Source organism: Cryptomeria japonica, chromosome 5 (genome assembly GCF_030272615.1).
Source record: "Cryptomeria japonica chromosome 5, Sugi_1.0, whole genome shotgun sequence".
NCBI classification, from domain to species: domain Eukaryota; kingdom Viridiplantae; phylum Streptophyta; class Pinopsida; order Cupressales; family Cupressaceae; genus Cryptomeria; species Cryptomeria japonica.
In genome coordinates, this window is record NC_081409.1 from 799,215,860 (window position 1) to 799,242,292 (window position 26,433).

The 26,433-nt window shown below is 34.3% G+C and overlaps 1 protein-coding gene across 3 annotated transcripts in view; it reads left to right on the forward strand.

Moving 5' to 3' along the window:
• The first annotated feature begins 14,199 nt into the window (after nt 1-14,199).
• Nucleotides 14,200-26,433, forward strand: part of LOC131075586 (GCN5-related N-acetyltransferase 5, chloroplastic) — a 28,822-nt gene continuing 16,588 nt past the window's right edge. Inside the window, exons 1-2 of one of the 3 annotated variants that reach the window (XM_058012437.2) lie at nt 14,200-14,966; nt 15,412-15,553. In XM_058012437.2, the coding sequence (XP_057868420.2) occupies nt 14,345-14,966; nt 15,412-15,553 (764 nt within the window). In that variant the 5' untranslated portion in view covers nt 14,200-14,344. Of the gene's footprint in view, nt 14,967-15,399; nt 15,554-26,433 lie in introns of all 3 variants that reach the window. The other 2 variants (XM_058012438.2, XM_058012436.2) reach the window with 2 other exon arrangements.

The window sequence follows — 26,433 nt, forward strand, 5'->3', positions numbered from 1 at the left end:
CATTGCGTTGTTTCAGTTTTGTCTGGTATACGTTGGCGCTATACAACTCTTATAAGAGAATTAAATGAAAAGAATTTGAGTTTCATGTGATGAGAAATATCATTAGGTTATATACCATTAAATTGGAAGATGAATCCTTAAGTTCTAAATTATTTTAATAATATGATTATGTGATGCAGAATGTTAGATTTTATGAATTTAATTCTTAAATATTTATATATTAAAATTAGTTTAAACATGAATAGTGATTTTAACTGTATTTTATTAGTAAACTACACATGTGGCTTATGGCTAAAGTGATTTATTACCTTTTTAATAATAAGATTACATATGATTATGTTTTGGTTCAATGGATTCTAAATTTAATTTCATTAAATTGTCAATTTTTTATTAAATGGAAATATTTTATTTTACAAGTTTAATTTTAGAATTAGATAATATGAACTTGTATAATGTTAATATACAAAATATGAACATACCAATCTATGAGATTGGTAATTTATTTGACATTGATGTTTGAGTTTCCATTGAATTATATTTCTAATGTATGTGAAGTTAATTGAACCATCGATAAAAAAATTATATAACTATACTTCTTTTGTTTTAGCTACATGTATGTATTTATTGATATATCTACAATAAGGAACAACTACCAATGAAAGATCAAAATAATCATCTACCAATGAAAGAACAAAACAATCATCCAGACCTTATCATTTAACCACTTCACATTGTGAATAATGTGGATTTTGACTATGTATCATAGAGAAATAAACACCTTTGCCTAATGAAAACTAAGACCTTAAGGGTGAATCAATTATATTGACCATGAGTGATTAAAATTTATTATTTAAGCCTCAAGATCAACTATAGTGTATATTTCTTGATATTATACCACATTAATTTTTTATTATCTTAGGTATGTATTTAATGTCTTTTCATATAATGTAAATTAGACAAATGTAAATATGTAATTTTATCCAATCTAGAAGTGACAAAAAATTGTTTTTTTTTTATGGTTTATATATTGTTGGACTCCTACGGGAAAGGTATTCCTTTAAGTCATGATTTGAATGAGGTAAATGAATATAGTATATATACCATCCCATTTAAAAGACTAGTATAAATAGATGTGGAATAATGTTTTGACCAATTCTTCTTCCATGGAAGGTACTCACACCCATGTGATTTGCATGTGCAATCTCATGCCTTCTATTCATGATATGTATGGAATTTGGTAAAACCCATGTGGGGTTCCATGTGTCAACGTGTGACATGGAAAACCCATGAAACCATTCATTGTAGACTTTCACAATTTATTCTTTCATTATAGATTTTTTTTTTGAAGGGCAATTAGCATTAGGAGTGGGAGAAGATTTGAAAATGTGGAAGCTTAAAGGAAGAGAACATTCTTATATCCATGAAGCTCATTAAATGATAAAATTTATCACCTACTATTTTTCATTATTGTTTGTTTTTAATGAAATAGAAAATAAGCCTTGCATTCAAATAATTTTAGTTGATCTACACTTGTTCTTGTAAAATGTATGACTTTTATATCCTTTTTGATAAATGTGTGTGTGTGTGTGTTGAAGAGAAAGAGTGCCCTCATGTTGTTTGTGGGATGAGAATGGGACCAACCGCTCCATTTTATTTTTGGTGATTCTAATCCCTATCACCTTTGCTATCACTTTGTTGGCCTTACACTATCCTATTTGAAACTAGATTATTAATCTTTCTTTTTCTTCAGTAATGGCGAGATCCTTATATGATTTTATGCAACATAGTGTTTGGGTGGAGATAATTTTCTTCCCATTGATATTCTTATGATACTTACTTGGATTCTCTCTTATGTTGAAGTGATTGAATTATAATTAGAAAAATCAATAAACAATATCATAAATTGTATGTATTTATCATTTATAAATATATTATGTCTCTTTTGAGGGACCATGTTGTTAGTTGAAGGGTTGTGATAGAAACTTTCTTTTTTATGTGAGAAATCTCACATGAATGTGTTTTATATGTATCACACTTGTAACAAAGCAAAAATTATTATTTTTGTTACATATACAAAAAGGGAGAGTGAAATTCATTTAATAATTCATAGATTTAAAATATTGAAATATAAAGTGGAAAGTGCACAGGTATATTAATTCATAAATATTTGACGTGCATTAAGTTTGCTGGTTTTATCATTATTCATGAAGAATGGTTTGAAAGTACCTCTTATTAACATATGGGGGACTTAGATAGATAGAAAGATAGATTCAACAAATAAAATAATTGAACAAGTAAATAAATGAAGAAACACAAACAATGTGTTGAAGATGATAAATATGTTTTTCTTGTTTGATCGAGTTGACCTTCCAATGTTATTGCCCATTTCCTTCCCTAGAACTTACAAAAAAGGACAATGAAATGGGAAAAAATATTTTATGTTAATATTTAATATTTAGGAAATACAATAGTGCTAACCTAGATTTAACGGAGGACATATATATCATCTAATGGGTGAGATTCAATTCTCAATTCTTATGAAAACTATAGACACCTAAAATACATTTCAACATTTCCATCATCATCACAGTAGTTATATCCCTATATCTACTTCCAACATTAATTGAATAAATTCTTTTATTTTTATTTAGATTTTTTCTTACATCAACTAAAAAGTTCTAATTATTTAATTAAGTAACCTTACAATTTCTCTAACATTAATTAAATAAATTACCTTTAATTAATTAATTAATTTAACCAACACAACCTTTCTACTACAGTTCCCACCTTAATTGACTAAATCCAATTTATATATAATTAAATCAATCATTACCTCAACATCCTCTAATAAATTAAATAAATACATTATATTTTTTATTTGTAAACTCTAAAATCTCCCTCATCATTCATTAGTTAAATAAACACACCATATTTATTCAACTAATTAACCATTTACACAGTCCTCCGCCACTTTATTTCAAATAAATAAAGTTAATCTTACACATGACCCCAAGTGCACAAGTCTCCAAAAATACCGTTTTAAAATTATCATCCTATGAGAAATTCTTTACCATCCTTTCTTCCCAATATTTTCCCTAATCACATGCACCAATCATAAGATGTCACGTGTAAAACCAACCCCATCCCTACATTTAATAATATAAAATCTTATTTATCCATAATCCTCAATTGAAATCTATAAATTAATCATTCCATAAATTATTTTCAAGAATAGAAATTTGATAAAAGGAAAGGTTATGTTGTTAGATTAAATAATAGCATTCCCTCTCAACCATAATCAACCATCTTGAACATATCACTTGGTCAACAAGGTTCATTTTGATAGAATCTTGTTCACTTTTTATCATTTGTTTACATGCCTTTTCTCAATTGAAGGTGTACCTAGGTATAATATACGAATATTTGTTTATGCAAATTATTTTATATATATATTTTTTCTATTTTTAATATATATAGAAACCATAATAATTCAAATTATCTAAACCCATTTTAGTTAATTAGATGTAGTTAAAAAGTTTAGTTATGGGAACCATGAGGTGTGGGACCTATAACTCCAATTATAATTAAAACTTTAAAAATTAGTTTAATTTTAAATTTTCTTGATCTATTAATAATTACTTATACAAATTTCACAATCTTATCTATAGAAAAATATTTGACTTAAAATCATTATGTATTAATTAAAGAGTTTCACAATGTATCTATTAAGATATTTTATTTATTATCTCATATGTCTTAGCAAACATTATTTAGTTATAATTGGTTAAATGTATTAATGGTAAATATTATAATCAAAATGACTTATTAAATTTAACTAATCTTATATTGCCTTGTTCCTTTTGAAAATTTTATATTTAATAATGCAATGATTTATTTTATCATCAACATTAGGATTTGAAGTCTAACTAGTGGTGTCTTTGAATACACTAGTCAACTCTTTTTGGAGTTTCATCTAGTGGTACCTTTCAATCCTTATTTGTAAGGATATACCTTAGCTAAGTTTATTGACTTCATAATTAGACGTCTAGTTATAACAATGATTTACACAAATGTGTTTCTTTTCATGTTATTTTTTTCTTTTCACATTGTCAATATTTAGCCTCCACACATGTTATCTTCATGTGGTTTTGTATGTGGCAACAAGTGACATGCAAACTTGTTGTGTTCAAAATAGTGTAATAGTTATTTCTTTAAAACTTAGGTTTGCCTATTTTTTCCTCTTTTCTTTTTGTTGGGTGTTAAATTTCATCTTACAAATTAGATGTGTCATAAAGCACCACTTCAATTAGGACATGCTTTAACATCTGGTTACAAATTAAATAATAATAATAAAAATATTTATCATACTAATTATCAAATTTAGCATTTATCTTCTTTTTCTTCTCTTTCCACTCTCTTCTAAAGTCACTTATATTATAGTTGAAATGCAAGGGAAATGCATGCATTTTCATACTATAAAAAGGAAAGGATAATTTAAGTAATAAATTTTACTTAGTAATGCTATTACTATTACCTGGATCTCACAGAACCTAGAATTTAGATTTGATCATAGAAATAACTATCTTGGAAGACAATAAATGTTCACCTTTTACCTAGATTTTTTTCATTTATAAAATAAAATATTCTACGTAATAGCCCATTTTTTATGGTTAATTCTAAACAATTATATATATTAGTCTACACACACACAAACTATGTACATAAAATGTATGTATCCCTTCGAAATCAAAAAATGCATTATTCCATTCCTTAAACTTTGCAAGAGGTTTGGATATCTAATGAGATTTAGATATTTTCATATTTCTTCTTGCCCTTCCTTTTTATTTATCCTTCACACCAATAACCAAGGCTTGCAAAGTAGATTTGGTGACCTTTCTACCCATCTAGTTAGATAAGTCTTAAGTGAATGAGTTATATTTCCTACCTAGTCTATTTCCAAACTTAGTTAAGTTTAATTAGGAATTAATTCACTTTATCTCACATCGGTTATGCATTAGCCTATTGAGTCATATATCATATATATACATGCAAATTTCATTTATTGTAATCACTCATGCTTGTATAATTTTCATTCTTTTTGAATTCTAAAATACAATTTATTTTATCATTTATGATTTTTTATTAATACCTTTCATTCACTCATTTATATTTTTTTATGATTTCACAATCAAATCTTATATTAAAAGATAGTTGTGAGTTTTAGGTTATCTTTTTTAAAAAATGGGAGTGTAGATCAATTATTTTTCAAAGCACATGAGTACGCTATTCTCTTTCTTTCTTAAATGATCTAGAGAATTAAAACTGTGTGAAAGAAATACTAGATTTTTGGTGGGTTCATTTTTAAACATGCCAATTATAAGTATTTTATAGGAATTTCTTAGAGAGAATATATTTCACCATTGACTTTAGAGTGATTGGGAAAGCTAAATTTAATTTGTATTTTGTCTTAGACACCAAAGAGAAAATTTGTAACAGTTTGAAGATTATATTTTTTTGTAATTTAACATACTATTCATTTCTGGAATATTTTGAGGCCAAATGAACTATGTCATTATATCCAAGAGGCCCAAGAACCCTTGTTTTTATATATAATTCATCAAATTTAGACAAAATTTTCTTAAAGAAAAAATATTTACCTCTAAGTTGTATTACTTCTTTGCGTGCTATGTTGAATAATGTGAGAATAGTTCAATAAATATTTGGGTTTTACTTATGGTTTTTTGAAGGCATATTATTTTAATTACTCGTCTTTTTTTACTTCTAAGATGACCCCTTTGGTCAAGTATAATGTCAAAAGTGCAAAAGAGAAATTCACTCCCATTTGTTGGCCTCTAACTCTTTATAGTCTAATGATGATTATCACCCTTATATTCTAGCTCAACATATGTCCCTAGGTCTAAGTCTTGTGTGCATTATTTAGAGTTACAAGGCATAAAATTTTGAGAGCCAACTTAATAAAGTGGTCAACCTAGGAGAACTTAGCCCTTGTGATCAAACAATTTTTCCAATTTGTTTTAAAAACCACAAATCCTAATGGTAAACAAAAGTAAAACTCAAGATGAATTAGTTATCCAATGCACACACTAAACTAGTTTAGATTTACCAATTATAAAATAGATCCATGACATACAACATTAATCTAAAGTCACAAAAGTTGACCTAAAAAGAATTATAAATTTGTTAAAAGGTATTAATTAATTTTCATATTATAATCTTGAATTTATTTACACATAACAATATAATAATTTATTACATCAAAATTATTCTTCAATGTTGTACCTAAAACTAAATAATTTATAGTCCCTTTATTTATTTATTATTTTTTAAAACGTTAATTGTTCTATACATTTTTATCATTTTTTAATTATATCCAATTGCTTACTTAACCTAAATTAACTTAATTAAATGCTATTTTATTGAATCTTGATTTCTTTATGGATGTTATAATAATGTAAATAAAGTTGAAGTGTAGATGTAGTTCAAGTTTTTCTTTTTTAGACTAATAAAGAATTCAATAAGATATTTAAAACTAAAAAATTGTAGATTTGATATTGAAATTATTTATTTTAAGTAAAATTATAAAGTATTTGAATGAGGGAAGAAAGATTGTGCATGTTTTTCAAAGGTTATACATTTTTTTACAATATTGTTAGAGGTGGTAGAATACATGATTATGTCATATGGTGTTGTCTTCTCTAATGGTGTAAGTGTCTGATAAAGTAATGATCCTATCTAGTCCATACACTATTATTCTATTTTGGGCACAATAACATTTGTAACTATCAAGAAGAATATGTAATCAACAATGTAAAGAAAAATAAATGTTTGTCATGTTAAATGATCTAGCTCACTCAAATCTACAAGTTGATTTAACAATAATACTAGACAAACATAAGATAATCTACATTAGTTTTAGACGAATAGTTAAATTATAATTTCAAGCCATATCACCTTAATATCATCAATCTTGCTGCCCATGTGAGTAATTCTTTTACAGAGTTGGTAGCCCTAAATAACATTGACAAAAAAAATTAAAAATATAATAAAAATAGTTGTGAATAATTAGAATCCCGCATAAACAATTTGATGATTGCAGACCAAAACTAACAAACTTTACTTAAGAAAACCATAATAAATTTGTATCTCCATGAGAAAACTTGCGACCACAACCTCCCTAAATGAAGGAAGCCCGGTTCAGTCGTTGCCTCTTTTCAGTTGTGTTTATACTCCATAATGAGTCGTGTTCAGAAATCCTCCACAACATAGAATATTCTTGAAACATGTATGCTAGCATCATAAACTACTGCTTCACCCATCCACTTACTGCAATCATAGACTAGTCCACTCCTTGGAATTGAAGTGTGCAAACACAGTAGGCAAGGCCAAAGTTAAAGAAGGATATTTATACCCATGCATTATTGGGCCAGTGCATTGCATAAGAACAACCTCACATTGAAATTTGTTAACTCCACTTGCTTCCTATCCCAAAATTCGTTGAAATATCCACTAAATTGCAGTATCATATTTTTAATTTAAATCTCCTCTAACAAAACTGTAAAGACAATAAAACTTTAACTTACATAGGCCTTAGAAATTGCTATGCAGGGGCTTATTCAAACCTGCCATACCAATAGTCTTGGTACTTTGTGGAGTTCACGTTGGCCTGGACACTTGTAGCAGCCATGATATGTAGATATATGCTCCAAGCAAGTTTTGTACTACTTACACTAATTGCAATTTAGGCAACCATTTCACTTCCTTTCCTATAACTTTTTATCTATTTCCTACAACCTTCAAATGTGCATGTTACCAAGTCCACTTTCATTTTACTCCACAACAAAGCCCTCTTCAAGCTCCTCTCTAGATGTTACATAATGAATATAGTTCCAACCATGTACAAATATCAGGATGACCCATTTACTCTTCCAACTCCTTTCAGTAAGGCGGGAGATTCAGGATTCAAATTTGAAATTCAAACGAATGGTTACAGTTTAATTTTGTAAGCACGTCCCATCTTCCACAATGCGAGAATAGTGAATTTAAACTCGATTTGGTTTATACACTGGGTTTCTAACTATAGCTAGCTACTGACTGTGGTGGTTAACAGTTAGCTTACAAGAACGGAAACGGGCATTAGTGATGAGAATAGATTATGAGGGCCCCACACCAGCCACTCAAAGTGGTCAATGCTTCGAGTGTGTTGGTTAAGCCAGGTGGTAATGGCCTTGTATTCTGATTGACGACTCTAGTAAGGTGATCTTTGATTGACTACTTTGATAAGGTGATCAAGATTGCAGTATTCCATTTGAAAAGGATGAGATTTGTTGATTGCTAACGAGTCTGGCAATGGAAGGATTATAAAATGCCTAAGTATTGAAGGCTTATTGGAAATGGAAAAGTCCTTGTGCTTTTTCCATTGGCTTTGCCAATTGATTTCTCCTCCAAGATTTTAAGTGTGGTCTAAGTGGATATAGTATGCTAATGACGGTTAAACCATATTATGCCAAAATGTTAAAGGAGGGTTCAAGTGAAGAGACTATCCTCTCAAATCCCAAACGACTTCACCATTGGCAAACTCTTGAGCCAAAAATCTCCTCCTCAACATACTCGTCCAATGGAAGAGAGTGCTATTTGTTGCAAGCAGATATGTCTTGTATACGATTTCATTGTAGGTTGTAGATATGTATAGGATTTCATTGTAGGATGTAGTATACAACTTGGTAGCCATTAACCATGGTCTAGATCATTAGATGATTTAATGAGTGAATTCAAATTTTAGTGACATGTATACTTCCCACTCAGTTGTTTGTACATGTCGATTTTTCCAACCCAATGTAGGTAGCATTATATGACAATTAACTCCCCATTCATTTTGGAAACCTAGATATCTTCAACGCTCAACTATGGGGGAGATACCTACATATAATACATCAATTCTAGTGAGAATATATAATTTGAACCTTCACCTACACCATGAAATTTTGTATTGTTTCATGCTTTTGTGCCTATGTTACAAATGACTCCTTTCATACCGATTTTGTCATTCAATTTAACATGTGTTGTCGTGTATACTAATTTTGTCATATACTTCTTAACAAACTTATTCAAATCTACCAATAGCTTAAATCCATGTCACACCTTGTTCCTAGGCCCTTGTTTTTAACCATAGGAAAATGCTATTCAAAACTGGAGAATCCATATTAAAGCCTCAAGTTGTTAGCTGAACAGAGTGGGACATGTGGGGCATGTGCATAACAATGTCATGAGCTGGGGATATGTCCTAAGTGACTAATATATTTTGTAGTTGCAACACCTATTATCTCTATTTGTGTTCATTAAATTTTCTGCTTTCTAAAATCTTGTATAAATAAGCATGTATAATAAGCAAGGGAAGATATAGATATATCAAATGTTACTAAATTACATACACTATAAAACAAGTGTCCAGAATCAACATGTACAAAAGCAAGGAATATGCATCAACTATTCTTAAATTACATGTGAAACTTGAAGAGTTTTTGGAGTTGTCTAGAACATTGCACATCTCTTGCATGCATTTGAACAAACTGAAATTTGATCGCTTCCAAAATCTTGTTGTAGGTGGTCTTCTTCAACTAAGAGCACAAAGAAACAAGTTGTAACATAACACCATAGTAGAACTGTTGGATTTCTACTTCCTGATGAGAAATGTGATTAGGAAAAACAACTAAATATTTGCTTTTCTAAATATGAAGCAAGATAGTTTGTCTCCTTGAGTAAACAACAACAATCTTAGAACACCAATACCCAAAATTGCTTCCGTCCAACTTAGCACATGGTCAAATATAATAGAGATTTGATTTTTAAATAGGTCAATAAATTTATTTTGTTAGATGAACCTTAAAATTATAAAAAATCTCATTTTTTGTTCCAAAAAACTATGTCCAAATTTATCCAAATTTATCCAAACTTAATAGTAATCATCAATAAAAAAATTCATCAAATGGTTTGACTTTGTGTTGGTTGTCTTGGCTAAAATATTTTTTTCAAGAATGATCTAATAACGTCTAATATGTTTGTGATATGATAAACTATTGAATTATCCATGTCCTATGTCACACCTACATAATCAACAAACTTGATGATCACATAAAATATGAAGTCAAATCTTTTAATACCTTTAGAATAGACTATAATTACTACTATAACAAGTGCCCCATTAACTAGGCGAGCATCTAACTATAAATTGAATGTTTAACATTATGCATTGGGAAACACAATAGTATTTCATTGTCTAGATGATGATGATCATCCTTATGTGATTTGACATGCTTGATATATGTAGATACATTGCATATAAGTGGTTTGGTTAACAAATTTAACATTTTCTTATTACAGAGTACGGCCATATTATTTGTTGCATATAAATACACACGTACATCAAATAATGCACATTCCTTAGCATAGATAGTGATATTTGTTCATCCATTAAGGACATATTAGTTCTCATATGCTCTTATTGCATTTCAAATTTTTTGTTAAGACATTTCTATATCTAACTTATTTTTGGTCCATGCTGCTCTTAATGCAAAGCTATATCCAAGGTCACAATTATTTGGAATACAAGCTATATCTAGCTTCTACACATGAAAATGTGTATGACGTGATTTGGATGAGATTTATCTCTTTGTGGTAATGGGAAAAGGATCAAATGGACTTTAGTAGGTGAGCATTGCCTAGATATAATTAATGCCAAGAAAAGATCAAAAAAATCAATTTGTAAGAATCACGTAAGTGTAATGAATAATAAGTAGGCCATTCATTACAATCAAAATTAATTTTTGTGAAACCAATAAGTTCATAAAATATAGGACAAAAACATTGGCTCCTATTTAAAAATTAGGACTAAGAATTTACAATTCTAATGGTAAAAAATGCATACTCTTGTCCTTCTCCCTTATGTTTTTAGTCCAATTTGATTAGAGTGACCTATATGTAATAACAAGCAAACAAATAATGTGTTTTCAATTAAGAATGAGCCTTATTCGCTCCTATCCACACTCATTCCCAAGTACTAATATTGGTCCATATTCTAACCTTTCACATCTTACATTAGATATGCAGTTATGAAACACTCACACAAAAGACCTTAGTTTTAAAATTCAAATCTTAGTTTGGGGCAAGCTTTAGCCTTCCCTATGACAATTGTGTGTTGAATCAAGGTGCCAAAGTATTTTTTTTTACCTCTAATATTATACAAAGGCTATGGGGAGACCTTTTGGTGAAATGGTGGGTCTTCTTGCCTATAGAGCCAACAACCTAGGTTCAAACCTCACAATTTCACTTTCTATCATGTCAACAATTGAGAGTAGCTTACCTTGGTGTTAACACACCAAAATCTAATATTGAAAGAGGATGGAGACACGTAGAGGGAGAGAGATAGGTTTTTGGGGGGAGTTGGAGACACAAGTGGAGATGGCGATCCAACACAGATGGGGATGGATCAACAACAATGATTTTTCATTGTGTGGGGACTAGCGTGTTTTCTTTGGTTGGCCTTTGTCTTGGCTGGTGTGTCATGCCCTCTACGTGTGGGATAGGATTTATGTTTGATGGTTTCATTTTCCCATGTTTTGGTTGACAGTTGGGCTTCATGCTCATGACTTTATGAATTTTTCTTTAGCTATTGTGGGCTCTAGTTTTTGCAATTGTGAATGAAGCTGGAGTCAACTGGTGGTTTTTTGTGGAGTGCTTTGCCTACCTTGGTTTCAAGTTTATTGATGTGGACTTTGCTTTAGATTATGGTGTAGGTTTTGTCAATGACACTATTGCGGTTAAATGGGAGGAAGAATCGAAAGAGTTATTGGAGTGGAGTGCATGTTTGTGCTTGTTGTTATTGATGGGATTTTTGCCCTTTGGGTTGTGGCTTGGGATTTTGTGGAAGTTGCTACTATCATTGGGTTGGGGTTTCTCCTCTTTGCTCAATGCTTTGGGGATTCTTCTTTCCCTTTGTTGGATCTGGCTTCTTAGGGGGGTTATGTGATTCCCCCCTTGCATTTTCCTTGTTGGGAGGTCAATAGTGTTTATGAAGAAGAGTTGCTCGATGTCCGCTCTTTTGTACCTATTTCTCTTTGGTAGCAACAACTATGTCTTTCACTTTTATGATCTTTTAGGTGTTGCCTACATGAAGGTTTGGTTTCCATGGATTGGTTTTTGGGGCTTTGATTAGTTTAGATCTATAACCAAGTTTGCTTTGGAGGCCCCTCTCAGTTCTTGTCAACTGCTAATTGGAGCTAGTTCTGGAGCTTCCTCGAGGTTGTGTGTGGGGAGTTGTTGGTCACTTGGTTGTGTAAAGTTGTTGTAGATCCACAGTGGGGGAATTCTATTGTGGGTTCCCCTATGACTATGTCTGCTATCTTAGAGGTCTTGGGGCAAATGTTGTTTTTTTGGATGGCTACAATGAGGGAGATTTTGCTTCCTTTTTCCCTAGTCAACACCCCCATAGGTCCTATTAAGGAGGACTTTGCTAATATGGATATTGCTCTTGCGTGTTTAATTTAGGTGGATTCAACTAAGGGTTTTGTTGGGGACCAGTCTCTATGTTGGAAGGAAGTGGCTTGTAGATTTGATCTTGTCGAAGGTCTTTGTCTATGGGTTGATGCTACGATGTTTTCGTTTGCAACCTTTTCTCTTTCTTTCCCTATAGAGGTGGATTCAACCATGGGTTTGGCTATGACTAGAAGTAGTCTCAAGGTGGTGTTCTCTCTAGTATAAGGTTTCGAGGTTTCTTTCGAAACCCATTGTTTTTGCAAGTGGAGTCTTTATTGCTCCTTATCACCTCGACTTTGGGTTGGTTGGTTGTAAGGATTTGTGTGTCCTAGTTTTTTGTTTGTTGTTGTTTCTCTTAAATTCCAGGTTGTCCTATTGTGCTTAATGTCTATCTTTTCTACTCTTGTACAAGGGTTAGGGCCCTTTCAAAATCCTTGCTTACCTCAATAAAAAATAATCTACAAAGGTTCTTTCCTAACTAATTATTTGTTCACCAAAATTTGACAAATATTTGTTTTAAAGAACAAACTCAACTTCAATTATATTAGTCATAACTGTACTTGACATGAATTGAATTATGGTTTGCAAGGATTTGTTCATCTCAAGCTATTATTTGGTCTACTCCTTAATTATTATATCATAGCTAGTATAGTTATTTATTGGTAGTCTACTCACCACTACTATACTTCTTTATTGGTAGTCTACTCGCCACTTCTATACAAATTATTTTTTGGCATTCTTTCTAATTGTCAAACCATGAGTGGAGATAATTAGAAAGAATTCAAAAACATTTAATCACTACTAGCCTCAAAGTCAAATCAATGGTACTAGTTTGTTCCCATTGGAGGCACAATGATCATTCTTTTGTTCAATTAATTAAAAAAGGCTGAAAACATGGATAAACACCATTGGTCCAAAATGGTTGTTGGGGAGGAATTAAAGCGTAGGAAGAAGACTTGAAGGAAACATAACAATAAGTGGATGGACAAGCATGACATTAACTTGCGAGAATGTCCTAACACTAATGAGGAGATTAAAAAGTTAGTGTTAGAGAAATTCAAGACCGTCATGTGGATAAAATAGATTGGCCGAAAAAAGCACACAATGTTAACGAATTCAATCGCATGTGGAAGCGTGATGAAGAAGCCTATTTGAGGGTTGCATTTAAGGAAAAGACTAGAATTTTGATAACACAATTGAGGATCGGTTCTCAACATCTTAGATATAAAATGGGTCGATGGATAGTCCCCAAGGAAGAGTGGGAAGAAAGAACTTGCAATTTTTATAACAAAGGGGTGGTTGAAATTGAATGACACTTCATAGAGTGTGCTGCACATACAGATATTTGTAGCTAGTTCAAAAACAAATTGAAGGTGGGTAGTCTAAATGAGCTATTTGAAAATGCCTCTTGATCGATATTCATAATAGAAAAGTTGACATCAAAAGAAATTTGAAAATATGTTAATTTTGTGTATCTTTAGATGTCATTAAAATTCCTTCATTCATTCATTATAAAAAAGTACTCAGTCAGTAATAACACTTGTTTTTATAAAACAATGAAAAAAATAAAAGATTTAAGTTAAAAAAAGTTAAACACTCTTTCATTGAGATTCTAGATTAAAAGAATGAAAGATTTAAATATGTCCACGAAAGGAAGCAACGTATGTGATAAGGGTAGCGTAAAATTAAACCTAAACCAGTCTCAGCCCAAGCTTAAACATGACATGCACAGTTCCTCTCGACAACAAGAAGTGGGAAGGATTCACGCCCTTGTTTTTTCCCAATTATTTCAGTTATGAACTTCCTAAAAATTGCTCCGCATCCTTCAGCTAGATTAGCCTTCACAATTATCTCTGATTGTTGCCGTGGATTCACTTCACACGCCCATTCATTTGCTCTTGCTGGCGCCAAATTAAAGGTTAATATCTTAAAATATGGAGTACTCGAAAGCAACAGCAGAACCAGACTACACTACAACGGGTGCACAAATTTGGATAAAAACAGTCCAGCTTGCATTGAATTGGGAAATGGATATGCTTTAAAAGAAGGAATAGAGAGTACTTCTGAGAAGAATGCCAACAAAGAATCATTCTACGATGAAGTCATTCGAAAAGTGTTAAGTCCCTCCAGCTTAGATCCAGTCAAGGTCAAGAAGGACAAGGGATTGCTAGATGATCAAGAGCTAGAAAAGTTGGAATCTTTGGAAAATTTTGTGTACGAGCATAGGTTTGATCATGGTTGTTTGGTGATTAAGGCTATGGATAATGAGCACATGGAGGATACATCAGAACTTTTGACAGAGTCCTTTGCAGAACTTATGTGGGGGCCTTTGACTTATAAGCCTTTGTTGAAGTTCACAATCAGAGAGCATATGATGGAGAGGAGGGCTCTTGTTCCACATGCCGTCACACTTATAGGTAGGCTATTGCACGAGCAATCTGTATATTATAATTTTGTACTCTTTTCCTCGATTTTGGTCAATTTGATTTTTTCACCCAACCTAGTCCACTGGGTTATGACATTGCAAGAATTTTGATTTATTATTTTTATCCAGTTTTCTCTTTAGGTTTTGAATTGGGGTTTATTGTTTATTGTTTCTCATCTTGATGGAAAATGCTGATGTCATAAAGTGAACACATTTTTTCAGAATCTACTGTAAACAACTTTGTAATCTTATTAAATTTGCTTTTCATTAGAGAGGAATGGTAAATATTTCTGCTCCAGAAAAGGAGATAGATTCCCATTTCCTAAATATATAGTTGGAAATAAATTTATTCAATTTCTTTTCTATATTATATTCCTCTATATTTTTGAATTTTTTATTCATCATATTTCTTTGTTTATATTAAGGCCTGTATGCAGAAAGAGAGGGAGAATGGACCTTTTGTGGCACTGTAGAGATTTCTTTGAATTCTAAAGGAGCTAGTAAGTTTCATACCACACCGGTTCCTCCAAAGAGTTCTCCATATCTCTTCAACATGGCAGTGAATAAAGACATTCGCAGGTACTACATCCAATCTTCTAAGGTTCATTGCATTCATTTTAAGTTTGTTTTTTGTGGTTTTGTATGTGTACACTGTAAAAAATGTATCGCAGGTACTACATTCAATCTCTTAAAGTTCATTGCATTGATTTTAAGTTTTTTTTTGTGCTTTTGTATGTCTACACTGTAAAAAATTTATCTTTAATTACTTCATAAAATAATAGATAGACCAATCTAACGGGAGGGCTACTGCTGAAGTCTCTTTTTAGAAAAGCTGCAAAAGATAGCCTCTGAGACTGTGCTCCTATAAGCAGTGACTCCACATCTCTATGAATATTTATACTTCTCTGTAAGGCAAAGGGAAGGGTCCTCAACAGAAGCAGCGCTAGACCTTGACCTTTAAAAGAATTCAACTCTAGTCAACCAAACCGTGTGCCATAAAACTTTTCCATTGTCCTTGATCATTGTTGATTTTCCATTACAATACTAGGATCACAAGAAGATGACCATGCACAGTAATCATAGGGAGTGCTCTATTAACCACGGGCAATGATTCAGATCATTGTTGCCCTCCCAACCATAGATGATATGTGCTATTGTTACCCCCGAGCACGAAATAATTTCTCTCTCTATATATATATCAAATATAAACAGCAAGATGCTTTTACAATAATCAAGTACAAGGGCCAATGTGAATTGCTTCACTCCTTGAAGCTCTATGCATACAACAATTCACCACACAAGGTGATATATGATAATCGAACTGTAGAGATGAATTTAATATATGAAATCTGAACTGTATAAATCACATTCGATTCTGCTGAAGGGAGATCAACCATATATTCCTTGTTGCACCAATAATGAATTCGACTGCTATGAAGAAAATCGATCTGCTTATATGTATGCTGGATCCAAACTTCTTGCTGTGTGTATCTTCAATCTGCCTGTGTATATGTGTTCAGTTCGAACTTGCTGTGTGTGTATGCCTCTGAATTCGCTGTATGTGTATACTTCCAAATTCACTGATAATTTCGATCTGCTGTGTATATGATTTGATCTGCCCGTACATGTATTCATTGTCCACTTAGAGAGAGGGAGACGTTCTTTTCTATCCATCCGTGGATCATCTAAACAACACGACTTCCTTGACTAAGTCGGCTGTGCTTCTTCAATCGTGCCTTTCCCAAAGGTGGCGGGTTAAGTGATAACCGATTTTCATTAACCGATAACACTATGTCATTATTGTTAATCCACCACATTTATTGGATAGGATCAAATCATATTTATTAAATATGAATTTGTAATATTCAAGATAACAATTAAATCGTAGTAGACAAATGTGTAAGGCCGAAGGCCATACACACATTTGTAATTTCTATGTCAGCTTGAAGGATCCGACCATAGCTATTATATCAACACTCCCTCTTAGCTAGGGAGGAATCCTTCTAGATGTCTACAAGACACATCACCTCATCATGATGTTGACCACAATGGCTACACCCATATGTGGAAGAGAAAGATATCACCTCACTGTGATATCAAGCATTATGGCTTATCCACGGATATCACCTCACGTGATATCCACCATAGATATCTCCTCATGTAATATCCACCATTATGGCTTATCCATAGATATCACCTCACATGATATCCACCATTATGGCATATCCATAGATATTACTACATGGCATGTCCACGGATTTCACGTCACATGAAATCCTCCATGAATATCTCTTTATGTAATATCCACCATTATGGCTTATCCATAGATATTACTACATGGCATGTCCACGGATTTCACGTCACATGAAATCCACCATGAATATCTCTTTATGTAATATCCACCATTATGGCTTATCCATAGATATTACTACTAGAGATATAAACCATTATGACATATCCATAGATATCACGTCCCATGATATCCATCATAATGGTATGATCAATCAATATCGTAAGATCGTCACCTTGTGATAATGATCAAATGTACAAGTGTTCACTATTGAGAGATCGTCACCTCACAATAATGTTCACAGGGGCTCATCAAGCACTGAACCAATGTTGTCATGGAGTCACACACATGATACTAATCATGAACCATATCAGATTAATAAGATTGCATAATAAGAGTTCACACTTTAAACATCTTAGAGAATACATTAATACTATTGAAACAGATCAATGTTGCTGAGATTCAATCTCAGCTAGGGCTACATTTTCTACCATACCAAGCTTACCTCGAAAGTAAAAAAACTATATTCTGGAGAGAGGCTTGGTGAGAATGTCTCCTGTTTGCTCATCAGTACTAATGTATCTTAACTAAATAGCATTCCTTTCCACCACGTCTCTAACATAGTGATACTTGATCTTCACATGCTTCGTTTTGTCATGAGACACAGAATTGACATAAAGCTTTCACACAACTTTGTTTATCACATTGAATAATCTTAGGCTCCAATGATTGTACAAACAATTATGCAAGGAGGTTCTGAAGCCACGCTGCTTCACGAGTTGCCACACATGCTGCAACCCAATGAATCTATCTTGGTTCACACATGAACTGACTGAGAGTACTCATTGCAAAGTAGATATGTGGTTTGGTGTTGACCAAATACACCAATGATCTAATCAACTGACAATACATAGAGGAATCTACCAGATCTGAATTGGAAGTTGACTCGCTCAACTTCTCCAGAATTATATCCATCAGCGTACACATGGACTTACAATCCATCATGCCAAATGTCTTCAGGATGTCTATAGTGTACTTCCCCTGACTCAAGAAGATCTCATGCGGTCTTCTGCCAAACTTCCAGTCCAGGAAGTAGTGCATAAGACCAAGATCCTTCATCTCAAATTCAGAGGCTAACTCCCTTTGACACTGAATGATGAGCTTCTCTGCCCCAGTGAGAAATAATTCATCAACATAAAGGACCAAAATCAATGCCTCACCATCAACAACCTTTATGTAAAGGTTGGACTTTGCATCACTCTTGGTGAATCCCAAGTTCACCAAGTATCCATCTATCCAGGAATATCACGACCTAGGTGACAACATAAAACCTTCCAGCCTACACACATGGAACTCCATCCATGAATCATAGAGTCCTCCGACTGCTGATCACTAGAGAAACTATCTCGACATGGTCCACTCCCTTTGAACAAATATGACCAAGATCCTCGGAAGTCAATTGAAGCAGATACTCTAGCTGCTCCCTTTGTCACAGAAGCATACCCTTCGAAGTCCGCTTCCTCTTACTAGGAGAGCCCTCTTGTCTCGACTTTGCTTGGTAATCCTCGATGCTGCCATTACCTACACAAATGCCTCAGCAACATTCCTAATGTATCGTTCTTTTTTTGCAAAACCCATCCCCGAGGGCCAAGGAGAAGAACAAAAGCACAACTTTTATAGTACATATAGGAATACGGATAAGAGGCTGACTACGACAAGCAAATAAAAGTAATACTCAAGAGATAATAACCAAGAAAAAATACTTATCTCATTATCCAAGCTCCATCTAGCTTTGGATAAACTTGCAACCCTTGCAAGTAACATAACAGTAGGCAAGCCTTAACTACTAAGGTCTTCAAGTGTCCCCTGCAATCACACATGCACTTGCACATACACTTGTAATAATCTGCTGTTAAACATAGCTCATAACAAAAATTGATAATGATAAATTAGATGTCTTAAATTGTATGTAATCATAGCTAAGGGCTACAAGACTCAACCTTACACATGGGCAGTTCTTGTCGCATGAATAGGAAGGCAATCATTTAGTCCAATGCATACAATAGACAATTAACATGAGCATAAGCAATGCACCATATACTATTAGATAAATGTAGTAGTGTTGATGTGTTTTTTATGCACATGCAAACACAGAATAAAATACCAAGGTATCTTATCCTCTCTTGAACAAAGTTATTCAAATGCTGAAGATTTGCCTAAGGATCAATCGAAATAATTCCAAGGTTCAGGTATGTAGGGTCTCTACGTGTGGATAAGCTTTGTTGGTGTGATGTGATTATGTTGGATTCACAAGGGGACTTACATTCTATTGCCAGAATGCTTTGATCTGTTAGAACTTGAGTCCTATCTTCTAGCTGGGAGCTAAAAAAAGAGCAAACGATTGAGGGTTCAGGAAGTCTACTCTAAGACCTAGAATGCAAGAAGATAGATGAATGACTAGGTGGAGTCCTACTAGGCTAGGTCTCACCATCAAACTGAACAATTCGACACCAGCTAAGTGCAATCTTCTAAGCAAATTTTGAAGATGTTCAAATCATCACCATCAAACACTGATCGCCATTCAAGTTAATGCATAAACAATGGATGCATAACAATTTGAAGTTAAGCTCATTCAATGGTAGTTGACCATGCAGGGTGCACTTACAATCAGTAAGAGGCTAGTGGTATGGACTAGGCCGATTCCACACGAGTGCATTCAACAACTTTCGTTCATTCAATCTAATCATCTACCATATAATATGAAGATCCAACAAGAAACCATGCATATTGCAAGAAACAACACATTTCACCTTAACTTCAATGAAAAATGAAGTTTATTTACAATTTTGGGCAACAATCTCTTGCCTTCTCCTCCTACTCTACTCTAATTGCTATTCTATTCACTATTTCTCTTCTACTGGCTATTCACTATTGACTATTAGCTATTCTAACCTCTATTAACCTTTACAAATGAAGAGCCACAACCTTATATAGAGAGCTCTTTACATTTCAATGGCTCATATTGATTTACAATCAATGGCTAGGATTACAAGATGAAAACCCTAATTAGGGTTTGTTACAACAAACTCCTTTAACCAATGTGAAAATTACATTCAATGTTTGAGAACCAATAGGAAACAGTGGTAGGTACATCGGAGTTTGTGCCTCCATGCATGAGTGTGGTTCATCGAATCTGGACACGCTGATGTGAAGCCTTTTGATCAGAGGAATAGTGACTAGGATGCCACCTTATCCTACACTTGCTTAGTCAAGGAACGTCGTATCTCTTTTGATACTAAATGTGGTGATGATGAGAAGAGGACTTTGATTTAACTCTTCTGAAACTATCTGCTTCTTCAACCTACCCTTGCACTGACCTTGGTTGATCCTCCTTCGTCTTTGTACTTGATGAATGGTGTACCCTTCCTTGACTCTCTTGTGTTTGATGAGGCCTCCTCTTGATTTCACGTAGTGGTGATAGGAAGTCATGGTCAAGTCACTCCTTCTCCTCTGATATCTTGTGATTTCTCCATGTGATAGAATGAGGTCCTTGAGAATATCTTGCTCTATTGCTTGTAATTGTTGATCATTCGAAGTCCTTTCACCCTAGCAGCACCTTGGGTCTCCTTCCATGCATTTAAGGTGTCCTTAATGATGATGAGGTTTGAAGAGGCCGTCCTTGTCCTTGCCTAATCTCCTTCCAACTTGGTCTTGTAGATCTGCAAAACAAACAAAAGATGGTGTCAAGCAAATATGATATATTCATCCTAACATGGTATTTCTCACTTCAAACCATCAACAAGAAGGCACTAGGATCAATTTCGCTTTGGACCCTTTGGAAGGTACATGACTGAATTAGGAGTTGTCTCAAGTTTTCTCACTTTTCAAATGAAAGCACTCTCAAATTCATAGTTCTTAGGATTGCTTGAACACTAGAATCACCTGTAAGAAGACCTTCAACACAATTTCATTAGCTAAACCCTCTCTCCCAAGGAATTTCGCTCCTGTACCCTTGGAAGGTACATGAGCAAACTTCATCTTAAGCTGAATGCATTTCGCTTTGGCACCTTGGGAAGGATCCTGAGCAAAATTCTTCTTAATTTCAATTTACCTTTCATTTCTCATGATCTTATCTTAGACTTGACCCTTGAATCCTTCTCACAGCAAGAGCATGTTAATTCAACCTCAAATCTACTCCAAACGAGATTCATTCAATTGTTTGAAGTGAAGAATTAGCTTTTTCAAGAATTTCGCCTTGGTAGCTTTGGAAGGTACATGACCCTCTAATGAAATTCGCTCCTGTACCTTTGGAAGGGTCAGGAGCGAATTTGGCAATTATGTTCAAATTCCTAACTCTTTCAAGGTCCAAGGGCATTCAACTAGGTCTCAATTCACTTTAAGTCATGAATCCTTTTCCAATCGCCATGGAATCAAGGTTTTATTGTTCAAACTAGGTGCAAGAAGGAAAATCTAAGGAAATTCGCTCCTGTACCTTTGGAAGGGTCAGGAGCGAATTTGGCTTCATGGCTCAATTTTCATCATCCAATCTTGTTTGAATTCGCTCACAAGGCATAGATAGGTCACTCCTTCGATTAGGGTTGAGAAGTAAGGGTAATGGTCTAAGCTAGGACCAAGGGAGGAGATCTAAGGAAATTCACTCCTATCCCTTTGGAAGGGTCAGGAGCGAATTTAGCTCTTTAGCTCAAATTCTCGAATATACCTTAAGTCTTCACGTTCAAGCCTCATGTCCTTGCTCTTCTACTTTGTTTAGAATGAAATTCTTTCAATGCTTTGGGTGAAAAAGGAGGTCTTTGAAGAATTTCGCTCTTGTACCCTTGGAAGGTTAAGGAGCGAATTTGGTGTTTTTACCCAAATTCTCAATATTTTACAACCACAATTCAATCCAATGCTTGTCTAAGGGTACCTTTAAGTTCAATCGACCTCAATCAAGGCTTTGGAGCCTAAGCTTGATGCAAATTAGGAACAAAAGGAGGCTTCAAGAGAATTTGCTCCTGACCCTTTGGAAGGGTCTTGAGCGAATTTGGCTTTAGAGCTCAAATTCTTCACATTTCCTCACTCAACTTCTTGTCAACTCACCTTCAAAGGCATGGATAGATCATTTTTTCTCTCACTCAAACCATGGGAAGAAGGTTCGTGATCCAAACTTGGGCCAAGAGAAGAGTCTAAGGAAATTTGCTCCTGTCCCTTTGGAAGGTTTAGGAGCAAATTTTGCAATAATGCTCAAATTCTTGACTTTCTCTTCAAATTACCAAGTCTAAGTTTGTCCAAAGGCATCCCCAAGGGTGAATTCATGCTAATCTCTCTCAATTAATCATTCTAGAGTGGGCTTTCATCCAAATTAGGAGGGCATAGGGAGTTTAGGAGGAATTCGCTCCTGTACCTTTGGAAGGGTCAGGAGCGAATTTGGCCTTCTAGCTCAAATTCTCCACCTTTGCTCAAGTTTTCATGTTCAAGTTTCAACATCATGCTCCTCCTAATGGATAGACTAAGTATATTTGTATCAAACAAGACCTTGAAGTGCAAGAAATTCGCTCCTGTACCCTTGGAAGGGTCAAGAGCGAATTTGGCCTTTTAGTACAAATTTCTTTCATCTTGTCAAACTTTCAAGTCTAGACTTGGTCATTAGGCATTTTCTAAGGGCAAATAGGTTAGTTCCATGCCAATCAAAGCCTAGAAGTAAAAGGACTTCATCAGACTAAGTGAAGAAATCTTTAACTCCGTCCATTCTCTCCTTCATGATTGCACTTGATGTTTACTTCATCATCCTAATCAAGACTTAACCCCAAAACTAGACCAAGGCCAGACCTAAAGAGGGCTTTCAAAGAGACCCTGACTTGGGCCACCCATTGGTTCATCTCAACCTAACGAGAGCATCCTATTCAAATAAGCTCTCTGGCAATTCTAATGCAAAGATCAATAGCCAAGACACAAACGAGCAAGGCAAGAAAACCAACCTAGAAAACAAAAAGTAGGGGTCCCCATTTGTAATGGGGCGATGTGTGAGTACGTCACAACAAGTAGTAGGGAGAAGACTTATCTTATCAGTTTGGTCCTATCATCCAATGAAGGTCCTGATCTCGTATTTTAGTTGCCATTGACAGATGCAAATCTGTGAAGTTTCCAAGGCTGAAGATAGAAATGTCACTTCTATGAAGAGAATCATCAAAGTCTAGCTGGAAAGAAGTGGCCCCGACTTCCTTCTCATTATTCTCGGTATCGTCCTCAATTATGACCTTTATCCAAAAATCTCTCTCTACTCAATCTAAAGATGAACTCTATCCCCTGTCATATCTTTCCATTCTTAAGCTCAACCTCCTCCTCAAGACGGGGAATGCACTAACTGTGGCAATGGCTCTTCAATTACCTGCTTTGATACCATGTTGATTTTCCATTACAATACTAGGATCACAAGAAGATGACCATGCACAGTAATCATAGGGAGTGCTCTATTAACCACGGGCAATGATTCAGATCATTGTTGCCCTCCCAACCATAGACGATATGTGCTATCGTCACCCCCGAGCACGAAGTAATTTCTCTCTCTATATATATCAAATATGAACAGCGAGATGCTTTTACAATAATCAAGTACAAGGGCCAATGTGAATCGCTTCACTCCTTGAAGCTCTATGCATACAACAATTCACCACACAAGGTGATATATAATAATCGAACTGTAGAGATGAATTTAATACATGAAATCTGAACTGTATAAATCACATTCGATTATGCTGAAGGGAGATCAACCATATATTCTTTCTTGCACCAATAATGAATTCGACTGCTACGAAGAAAATCGATCTGCTTATATGTATGCTGGATCCAAACTTCTTGCTGTGTGTATTTTCAATCTGCCCGTGTATATGTGTTCAGTTCGAACTTGCTGTGTGTGCATGCCTCCGAATTCGCTGTATGTGTAACTGTATACTTCCAAATTCACTGATAATTTCGATCTGCTGTGTATATGATTCAATCTGCCCATACATATATTCATCGTCCGCTTAGAGAGAGGGAGACGTTCTTTTGTATCCATCTGTGGATCATCTAAACAACACGACTTCCTTGACCAAGTCGGCTGTGCTTCTTCAATCGTGCATTTCCCAAATGTGTTGGGTTAAGTGATAACCGATTCTCATTAACCAATAACACTATGTCATTATTGTTAATCCATCACATTTATTAGATAGGATCAAATCGTATTTATTAAATACGAATTTGTAATATTCAAGATAACAATTAAATTGTAGTAGACAAATGTGTAAGGCTGAAGGCCATACACACATTTGTAATTGCTATGTCAGCCTGAAGGATCCAACCATAGCTATTATATCTATTATCAACAATCATCAATATGTCATCAAGGAGATGGTGTTTTCATGAAGGAGTGCTACTTCAAGAATATTTAGTTTAGCTTGAAACCATGACCACAAAGTCTTGGCAAAAGAGAATGAACAATAGTTTTCCTTCCTACCACGTTGCGTTTGTAAAGAATCTGTAACACCAACTCTTTGAGCTCTATTTCTATCTCTATCTCAGGTGGAACATTAATCATGACAATTATTTACTCTTGAAAGAAAATTATGCCTTCCAATTAGACTGACATTACCTGCAAATTTTTTTGCATTCAGTAAGGGAATCATGCTCTTTGATTATGATTTCATTTTTATAAGAAATGTTCATGGTGTCTAGATGCTTAGAAATTTTTAAATGGGTAAATATGCCATGAAATTTGAATTTGAAATTATAGAAGTTCGCATTGGAAGACATTCTAATTTGCATGTTGCACATAGCAGCTGCAAATTACATTAAGGTAGTCCATCCATGTCTGAGCGTTGTTTTTTTGGTCATATACTGAGGGTTCTTTAGGCACCCTGACTCAAGCAGTCAAACAAGACGCAACAATTACAATAAAAAAAAAGTCATACCAACTAGCCAACCAAACTTCAAAACGCCTGAAGGTGAAATGAACTACCCAAACAAGTAAAAGAAACAGTATGCCACCTGAGGCTGAACAAAACTACCAAAAAAACAGAGAACCGTTACATAGCAGAAGGGGCCAAGTTTGACTTAGTGATACCCCAACTACCAATGCCCCTAGAGGCACCACTGACACCTCTATCTGACTGCTTACAAGCCTCACGAACTGACCCAACCTTCTTGGCTGTAGAACAAACACCATCAAAGCAATCATCCAGAGCCTAGAATTTCACCCCATGAATCACTTCCTCTCTCAGCGAGGTTCTAAAGAAAAACACATGACCTAAGTTACCTTAAGCATGCCAAACTAAAAAGGGGAGCTAAAAATTAATTAATTTTGTGATTTTTCTATTTTACTCTAACACAAAGGACAGAAGCACAGAAGCACAGAAGACAATTTTGCTAGAAGATCTGCACATGTTGAAGCTCTAGATCTTGCAACTCCGAGTCACCATAACCAGATGAACCGAGTACACATTTAACCAAATTTTACATACATTGAATTAGGTAATGAAAGATAGAGCGATTGGAAACCAAACCCCTAAGAAAGGGGTCCCTGGGTTTAATAGGATAGCACCTACAAACCATCAACTACAACAACCAAACAAACAATATTGCACCTTCCCCAAAGCCAAAAGACATCCTTCCTTAACACCTTGCAACCACAAAGAGTCAAAAATTAACAACAGAAAAGAAGACGAGAGTGCCAAAGAACTGCCTCAAAAGAGCCATAAAAAACCACACACACACAATGCAAAGGTCAACCTATACAAACATGCCAAGTAAAGAAAGCATTCATCTTCACAATAAAAAATAATGAATTTCCTTTCCTGCCCAATAAGAGGTTTCACCCTTCTTATCCAATTCCATCATCATGAAAACATCACAAATAAATTAATAAAAGCCCTTTGTCATGAAAACATCAAGCCATGGGGCCTGGAGGAGGTGAGTTACACAAAGCACTTGAGGATTGGAGATAATAAAAAAATAAGCTATCTAATCCAGGGCATGACTCTATTTGATCAGTACAAAGGGGCTGTATAAAGAGCTTTGTCTATACCAACATTTGTCAAGAAGTCCGCCACTTTACTGTGGTAACACTCACAATGAGTGAACAATTCATTGTCAAAACCTTTACATAAGAACAAAGCCTCATCAAGAAGGCTCCTAT